We start from the raw sequence: 9,536 nt of genomic DNA, 5'->3' as shown, positions 1-9,536 counted from the left end.
ACCATTCTACTGAGTGCCTGACACTCCTAAGACATTGAAACTGTGAGCCAACTCTGACTGAGGATGCGGGAATTGGCTAAGAAGAAAACATAAGAAATTATTATTGTACCATGGTGGAAAATTTTTAACTGCTCTGGCAAAATTTTATACAAAATGGAGAGAGGGCAACTTATGTTAAAGATGAGCTTCCCTCTCAACTTTAAAAAAATACCATTTTTCTGGCTTGATGAAACATTGCTGTTCCATCTTTGGCAATATTTTCATGGATCCTTGAATTTGTGGTTCACAGCCTATTTCTGGGTTTAACAGTGACATCTGCTCAAGTATTCTATCAATTAAACAATGATTTTCTTCCCTGCAAGAATTGTCAAGGCCTAGCTGGAACTCCCGTGTGATTTGTTGGCTTCATATCAGAGATAATATAGCTTTTTGATGTGTATGTATTTAGGTTATAAAATTTTGAGTAAATGCTGTGTCAAGATTCATTGCTGGTGTATTTTTCTGTGAATGGCATAGACACAGAATGTTTTGTTAGTCAGTGAGGTAAAACATTGGTGGGCCTTCCAGGAACCATCACTCCTTTAACTCAAATTCCTTTCTCCTGGCCAGGTTATTGACACCTTTTCTAAGGAAATAATGATTACTAGCTGCCAACCCAGGTTCTCCCAAATCCATTCTTAAGTAAACCATAGGTCTTCCTTCTTCCAACTGCCTCCACTTTGGAAGGACAGACTCTAGTGGGAAGAATTTGTGCCAAGCCACTTTGCATCTGGTTGGCCTCTCTTCTGTACTGGCTTCTCCACTGCCTGTATCGCTGCCTTCCACTTGTGTGCCACTGCCCAGCCCAGTGACCTGTGGCTACAGTAGTGGGCCTGCTTTCCCCTGCAATCCCTATTCAGCATGACCCTTGCAGCTGGTGCGAGAAAACACTGGTTGGGAGACTTTTCCTTAAATTGTGACTTGATTATATGATAGCACTGAAGGATTAGTGAACTTCTCTTCAGTCTGTTCAGTATATTATATTCCCTTATATTCCAGAAACACAGGATGTAGCTCTAAAGATACCCAGCACAAGCTAATCTAGCTTTTCTCTGCATATTAACAAAAAAAAGGATGTTCACCATCTCCCCAAAGATGTGCCCATCCAGAAGCCTATACCTAGATACTGCCTCTCATCTGCAGAAATGAGATTAGGGGACCATATCAAAACCTGCTTGCTAATTTGAGTTTTCCATATCCAAGTCAGGAGGAGTTCTAGCAGTTGGAACCTATTTTTAGTTTCATTCTGTTGTGATCTCATCCTGATTGCCTGTTTATTTTCATATTGTCTGCTTACTAGATGATAAACTTTAATTATTACCAACACATTAATTATACCAGTGGTCCCAACTTGGCTGTGCATCAGGACACACAGGAAGCTTAAAAGATTAGAATCCGAGATGCGCTACAGACCTGTTCCAATATTCCAAGCTAGGATTTAGGAAGTTCTATGGTTAACAAACAGCCCAGGTGATTTCTATACAGCCATTCTATGAACTGGTCTGGGGAACAATGCCTTAAAAATTTATAGAAGCAAACTAAAACTTTTAACTATTAAAACTGTACTGACAATTATCTTTAAAAAAATACAAAGAAAAGCAATAACTTCAACCTTCAAAGATTTCATTGATTACCCAGGAAAAATATACTAGCCTTTACTTTGTTCATAATCACGAGGTTATGGTTGATTTTTATGACTTATCTACCAATTTAATACCTGTGACTTCAACCTAATTTCCTTTCCTGGCAGGATAACTCCAACTTTCATTACCCCACTATTGTCCTTCCTAATTAGCCAGATACAGAAGTTGAAGCCAAGGTCATATCACTGGTAAATAATGGGAATGGACTAATAACCACTGGCTGTCATGTCAGCCCCAGAACCAGGCCAACTCTGTTGTTTGAACATGCAGATGTATCTAAGGGAATTGAGACACAAAACCTCCAGACATGCAGTCAGAACTCTTATACCAAGGTTACCTTTGTCAAACAAGGCATGACAACATGTACCCCTTCTCTTTGGCTCCCATGTGTCAAGATGGAATCCAAGAGAAATTCAGATTTGGCACCCTTTGGTGGCAATTAAAAAAAATGCTAATGATAGCTACAAAAGGAATATACTATACATTCTTATGGAATAGCTTATTTAACTTTGGTAAGATTAGAAGCGCTCTTTTCCCATAGGCATCAAGGGAACTCTGTGAGGTCATGGATTCTTCACAGTTGAGGTCCAGAACTAAGAACCACTGACCTTAAACTATAGAAAATTGGGCACCTGGGTGGCTCAGTTGGTTAAGCCTCTGACTTCAGCTCAGGTCATGATCTTGCAGGTTGCGGGTTTGAGCCCCACATCGGGCTCTGTGCTGACAGCTCAGAGCCCGAAGTCTGCTTCAGATTCTGTGTCTCCTCCTCCCTCTGTCCCTCCCTCACTCTCTCTCTCTCCCAAAAATAAATCATACATTTTAAAATGTTTTAAAAATAAAAATAAACTACAGAAAATCAATACATTATGGAGAATGGCTGTTCGTAATACAAATTGCAAATAACCTCATTACAGAGTAATTGTGAGTCATGTTGGTTTCCAAACCTGGTCTTAATGACTTTGAAACAGACACTTGGCACTTGGGCAAGAGGTATTTTATTTTTTTACTTCAAATTGGAGCTAATGATACTCAAAGATTTCAATGAATCTAAAAGGTTTCTTGAATTATGGTCAGGCCCATATGGAGAAATTTTATATATCTGTCTGTAAATGGGCATATTACTCTCTATTACATAGGAGGTAAGGTCCCAGGGTGGGAACAGGAAAAGAGGTGGCCAGACAGGAGGCACATGTGAATTTTGTGGGTGAGACTCAGGTTGAATTCAGTTACTGAGTTTGACGGAAAAGAGGAATGGACGTTTTTCAGATGCTAAGGTTGTTCTGGAACCAGAATAACTGGTTCCAAAACACAGAACATAAGCTCCCCTCTCTTTAAGATAGAGACCGTCTCTACTTCAAAGCCAAGACTCATTGCCCAAGGGTAAAGTAATTTGGGAGGAAAGTGAAATAATGTGCCGTCTGGCTGGGTCTGAGCTAGCCCCAGGGAGGCTTTGCTGCTTGAGAAGAGTTGCTCACAGAGACCACATCTGGGGATTCCTTTATTCATGTAAAAACTGAAAAGTACCTTTTTCCCCAAGAGGCCCAGACCCTCATGCCTTCTTAGTATTTGCATATGGCTTCCAGGGCAGGACACGACAGTCTTTTTCTTTACTTATCTCTGGAGCCTTGCACAGTGCCCACGATTGAATTCTATAATTCCCAATCCATCGAGATCCCTCAGCCAAGGAACTCAACTCTTGACCAGCTCTTGCCACTTTTTCTTATCCTTTTCCAATGGAATATGACCTCTGAGATTCAGAAGACTGACATGAAGCCACACACAGGGATGCCAGCCCTCCTGTTCGTTTTTACACAAAGAGACCAAACATACAAATCAAATGGATCACCCCATGGCCGGCGACCCGCTGGGAGAAAAGGCTGACCAGTGGGGCGAGGTGACAATACCATGTGAACGGGCTTGCCCACGGAGGAGGGTTCAAGGTAATGAGGTCGACAGTGTCTTCACCGTCCTGAGAGTTAGCTGACAGAGCCCTCACTCATCAGAGGAGGAGGGGATGGGCTCCTTCTTGCCGGCACTGTGCTTAGCTCGGTGCCGCTGGAGATGATTGGACCTGGTGAAGGCCTGGCCGCAGTCCTCACACTGATAGGGCCTCTCCCCGTTGTGCACCCGAATGTGCTGGGCCAGCTCGGAGGCAATGCGGAAGGCCCTGCCGCACTCGGCGCAGAGGAAGCCCTTCTCCCCAGAGTGAATCTGCTGGTGCCGCTTCAGGGTGGAGGAGCGGGCAAAGGCCTGGCCACACTGGGCGCAAGGAAAGGGCCTCTCGCCGGTGTGGATGCGCTGGTGGCGCACGAGGCGCGAAGGCTGCGCGAAGGCCACGCCGCAATCCGCGCACTTGAAGGGCCTCTGGCCGGTGTGCAGGGTCTGGTGCTCGATCAGGTTGGAGGATTTGGTGAAGCACTTGCCGCAGGTGGGGCAGGGGAAGGGCCGCTCGCCCGAATGCACGCGCTGGTGCTCCATCATTCGGCTGGCCACCGCAAACTCCCTGTCGCAAGCCGGGCAGCGGAAGGGCTTCTCGCCCAGGTGCGTGCGTTGGTGGCGCAGCAGCGACAGCGGCTTGTTGAAGGTCAGGCCGCACTCCGCGCACGGGAAGGGCTTGTTGTTGCTGTGCATGTTGCGCTGGTGTTTGCGCAGGTCGGAGGAGCGCACGAAGGCCTTCCCGCAGTCCGGGCAGGGGTAGGGTTTCTCGCCTGTGTGGGTGCGGATGTGCTTGCGGTGGTCCGAGGACCAGGTGTAGGCCTTGTCGCAGAAGGGGCACCGGTAGGGTCGCTCGCCCGTGTGCAGGCGCCGGTGCTGCTGGAGCGTGCCCCGGTGGGAGTAGGCCTTCCCGCACAGCTCGCAGGCGTAAGGCTTCGTGCCTCGGGGCTGCGATGGGCTCAGCAGGCTGCCGGACTTCTGGAAGGCCCTTCCTCCTCCTCGCAGACACTTGTAGGGGTGCGCCTCCCTTTGCCCGCCCTCACACGTGCCCTCGGGATTCTGGCCCTTCCTGCCCATCCGCGCTTTGGCCTTCAGCGCTGATGCCAGGCCGGCTGGGGAGGCTGATCCCCGCGCTGGTGTGCGAGTCTCCTGCGTGGGTAGGTCCCAGCTGCCACCGGGCTTGGGGAAACGCATGAGGGAGGAGTGGTCTGGGGTATCTACACCCCTCTGTGCACAGAAATACCTTCCAGTATCAGGGAAGCTGGATGGGACACCCAAGGCAGTGTCCAGGTTTTCCGTGGAGTCTCCGTCAGCACCTGAAGGTAGTGAGTCCCTAAGCGGTTGCACTGGACCTAACAACTTGTGTGAGGGGTCACTGGGGACGGTCCCCGGAGCTATGCCTGCCCCAGAGGAGTCCTGGGTCCGGGTGATCTTTGACTCATCTCTCCCCCAGCTGGCCTTCTTCCGAGGCACCCCCATCGGTTCCTTCCCCGGGCTCCCAGAACTAAAGGAGCCAGAGAATCTCTCTTCCTCACTGGATGGATGATCCCATGGCAAGTCAGGATTGTCTTGAGTCACTTGGGGGCTGCTTCTTGGACAGGCCTGGTGATCATGGCCCCTAGGGCTCCCTTTGTCTCCTGCCTCCCCACCGTCCTCATCCTCACTCTCTAAGCTCATGCTCAGCATCCGGGGGTCATGAGCCTCCTCCGGCAGGCTACAAAGAGGAGACACCTTGCCCCACCTGTCCTGGGGGTCCACCTGTGTCATGATGTTCAGGCACTTCTATTCCTGCTCCTCCTAGACAGAACCTTTGCTTGTCTCAGGATACCTGCAAAAAAGGGAGGTATGAAGAGAAATCACAAAGAATGTACTTCATCACCTTCATGGCCACGGGGACTGAGGTTCTCCCTACAGGTCTCTTTCCAGCTGGTAGCTGTGCTTGGCACATTGTTGCTCCTCACTGGCAAGGGGGAGCTGGGCCCTCCCGAAAAACCCACACGGCCATCCTTAATCACTTTAATGGTCCACTTGCCAGAAGCCCCAGGAGAGCAGGTTGTCAGGGGTGGCAAGGGCAGGATATTTGCCCAGTGCCAGCTGGGCCCTGCCCTGTCCAGGGGGCTCAAACCCCAGCTGCTGGCCAGGTGGCTTCTCTATGAGCATGGGGGAAGACTAGAAGACAGGGCAGGACGCAAGGTCTTGGCCTCCTCAGGCTTCTTAAACTGTTGGCCCACCTGGGAAGCTGAAAACCAGGCTGGCTCCTGATGTCCCTGCCACGTGTCCAAGTCTGCCATTTCTCGGTGGCGTCAGCTGGGACTACCTCCCAGGCTCCGGGGTGTGAGGCCATGTCCTCCAAAGATAAGGAGCAGCCACTGGGAGAATGCAGGTGGGTCAGGAAGGTGGGTCAGGACGTACCCAAGAAGACACCCAGCCGCCCCTCCCTGCTTAAACAGAGCTTCTCAGGCCTTTGCAATAAAGAGCCCCTAGCTGCTGGGGAGGCAGTGAACATATGCACCCTGGGTGGGGGGTTGCTTGTAGAAACTTGAACTATCCTTAAAATGTCTTAGCCCTGAGTGTTGTATGTAAGCGACGAACCACCACGGGAATCTACCCCCAACACCAAGAGCACACTGTATACAATGTATGTTAGCTAACTTGACGATAAATTATATTTAAAAAAATACATTGCTTCATCTTAAACAGTCATGAGAATTTACATTCTATGTCATGTTGATTTTTTTGTTTAACATATCTCATTTTTATGTATTCTTACAGAAATAGTTTTATTGAAGTGTAATTGACATACAATGTTATATTTATGTATTTCTAATTTAAGTAAATCATATACACATGTATATATGTATTTATACACACATTTACCCTGTGTTTCTTTTTCTTTTCCACTAAATACTGTCTTTTTTTTCCCCCAAAGATCGTGTTTTAAGTTACCTTCGGTTTAAATGTTTAACTTTTCCCCCTTAAGCATGCAATATTTATCCCATGGCCTCATGTGTTTCTGGCAAACCCCATATGCCCCCAGGGATGCATGTACCCCGATTTGAGAAGCATAGACTTAAGGTTTTGAGAGCAAGGCATGAGACAAGGAAGCCATTGAGTTTTGTTTTCTGAGTGATTTTATTTTAGCTTGAAGACACAGAGAAAGCCTGCCGGGGTTGGCTTACTAAGGATTGTTTGTGTGAGTGACACATTTTACAGGAGCCACTGGAGTGAGAAGCGGGCTCCTGCAGGCCCGGGGGCAAGGAGCAATTTCAGACCAGAGGGCTGAGTTTGCTTTTGTCTGGAGGCAACCTTCTGAGACTCTCAGAGGGGATAATGCTAGCAGTTCCACTTTCTGGGCAGACATTATGAGCCAGACAGAATGCTGAGCACCTCTATAAGCATGATTTCATTTATTCTTTCCAGCAGCCTTTAAGAGGAATGCTGTTACTGTTAATCTTTCCATTTTACAGACCAGGAAAGTGAGGGTTCATGAGGTTTCCTACCTGCCCAAGACCACACTGCTCATAGACAACAGCCCTGAGGCTTCTCTTTAACTTGAGGCCATCATGTTACACCCTGAGCCTTAGGGCCTACCTCCCAGATGTGGCCTCCAGACTGAGGCCTGCCCTGGGGCAGGGCCCTGCCCAAGAGCAGCCACAGCATCCTGGGGGAGAGCCACTGCTTTCTGTAGGCATCAAAGCGCCTTGTGTTTTCCAGGCCAAGGAACCTTGGCTCCGGGGCCCCACCACTGGGCTCCTCCCTGCTCGTGTTGACCCAAATTGCCCTCCGCAGAGAGAGGCCAGGACACATGCTGTGGAGACTGTTGCCTGGGGTGGTCAAGAGTATTAGTCACTGAGTATTTACTTTCAGAAAGCTCCTTCTTTCCTCCTCCGCCCACCTCCCACCTCCCACCTTCCACCTTCCACATCTAGGGCAGGATAAGAGGAGTGATCTGTGCACTTGGTGTGGCTCCAGTGTGCTCCCTGTATGGCAGGAGGCATTCTGTTACCCCAGCAAAGAGTAGTCATTCATTCAGCAGATGTGTATCAAACTCAAAAGCATATGCTTGTGCATCAATTAGGGTCTCAGAGCCTTGTTTTTCTTCCTCTGAAAGATGGAAGGTAATACCCCTACTGTGTAGTCTGTGGGAAGCTCCTGCACGCAGCTGGCATTCAATGACTAGCGCATTGTCCCTTGTACCATGAGCTCCTCTGCACCCAAGCGAGACTTCTGGGAGGTGTCTAGATGGACAGTCATAGTTTGGTGGTCAAGGTTCACACAACAAAGTCATGTCCTAGCCCCAGCTCATCAAACTGTCCTTCCCCCAGCTCCTGCCTGATCATAATCCCAGTTATTGTGTGTGTGTGTGTGTGTGTGTGTGTGTGTGTGTGCTTATAGGAGGGGAGCAAACCGGGGGAACCCTCACCTTGTACCTGGAAACAGAAGCTGCAGACGGAGGGAGCACATGGTGCAATGGTGGCTGGGGTTCAGCATCTAATGTCCCTTTGTGACCTGAAGCCCAGGGACCACTCCCTCCCTCAGACCTCTCTGCTCTATTCCCATTACCATGTCAGAGCATTACTATTTCATGGCTAGCATATCCCTCGAAAGGAAACCAGGCTGGATGTATTTTCAGCACACTGGTTCTTAGAAGAGTGTGTGTGTGTGTGTGTGTGTCTAGTCAATAGAAGGGTCACAGCACAGGCCAGCATGCCCGATCAGGGACGGTGGTCCACCAGCAGGGACAGCAAAGGGATGCTGGATTTGATTGAGATAGACTTCTTAAGCTTCTTTCTTTCTCTGGGACAACACTCTGTGCACGTTCATACGGAACTGCTTGCAGACCACTTACTTTGCCCGCCCCCAACCCCCCTCCAGCACACAGACCCTGTTTTACATACGTGTCTCGTTCCCCTTCTTCTGGGCCACAGGTGAGCCTCCTCAGGGCACGCTCCGCCAGCTCACAGCTTCTCAGAAGCCTGACAGGAGATTGTCTTTTCAGGTGGGAAGTCCCTCCCCTGTCTGAAGCCACAGCCCTAGGGAATATATCCTGTTTTCTTCCTTCTGTAGCTTCCAGAGGTTCTCTCTTGACCACCAAGAAGACCGACAGGAAGGCAGGGGCCCAGGGGAGGGCTTTCTGGCAAAGCCTACACAAACATTCCTGGTCTGGAAGAACACTGATGCCATGGTGTGGCGGGTCCCTCTGCTCTCCAGATCTGCTGACCCCCAGAGGCTGTCAGAGCACAGCCCTGCCCTGGAACTCCCACCACACTTGCCGGCCAGAAGTGGCCCAAATGTAAGCCTTACTTACCTCAGACAGGGACACCTTGTAGAAGCCTGGCCTGAGGGCTTGTTCTGGCGCTGGCCCCTGCCCCTCTTCCTACTTTCCTTCTATAGATTAGTTAGGTAATCTTATAGATAGTAACTTATCAATAAGGTAACTTATCGATAGTTCTAGGTCCATCCCCGGGCAGCCACCGCCCGCCTTCTCCTCTGCCTTCAGGCCTTGCTCTCTACCTCTGGCTCTGACACAAATAGTTGCTTACCTGGGAAATGCACACAGCTGCGTGGGTCCCCCACCCTGACTTCTGTCACATGTGGCCTCTCAGCCACTGGAACCAGAGTTTGGTACAAATCAGCGGAGGTGGTGTCTCTGTCCCTCACTCTTTTGTGTCCAGTCCAGCAGCTGCAGAGAGAGCTTCAGGAGGTGGGGCCAGTGTAATACACTCGACCTTCCTGCCTGCATCCCAGAGAGCAGCCTGGGAAATACAGTGGGGCTGCCCTCTCTCACTGCCTGAAAGGTCCTGCCTTCCCTCTGCTCCCGCCTCCCCTCCTGCCAGAGCCTCCCTCCCTCTCCCCTCCTCCCTCAGAAAGGTTGCTCAGTCCTCCTGCAGGTGGCCTTTCCTTCCTGCTCACTCCCAT

General features: G+C 49.7%; 1 protein-coding gene across 1 annotated transcript; it reads right to left on the bottom strand.

Annotated features, from left to right (window-relative positions):
* Positions 1–3,648: 3,648 nt before the first annotated feature.
* Positions 3,649–8,556, bottom strand: ZNF648 (zinc finger protein 648). Its single transcript, XM_007096202.3, has 2 exons — positions 8,516–8,556; positions 3,649–5,445 (listed from the first exon to the last, which is right to left on the bottom strand). Exon 2 carries the CDS (start codon positions 5,382–5,384, stop codon positions 3,675–3,677), a length of 1,710 nt encoding a protein of 569 aa, XP_007096264.1. The 5' UTR covers positions 5,385–5,445; positions 8,516–8,556; the 3' UTR covers positions 3,649–3,674.
* Positions 8,557–9,536: the final 980 nt, after the last annotated feature.

Source organism: Panthera tigris, chromosome F3 (genome assembly GCF_018350195.1).
Source record: "Panthera tigris isolate Pti1 chromosome F3, P.tigris_Pti1_mat1.1, whole genome shotgun sequence".
NCBI lineage: Eukaryota > Metazoa > Chordata > Mammalia > Carnivora > Felidae > Panthera > Panthera tigris.
This window is presented reverse-complemented; position numbering and strand designations above follow the sequence as displayed.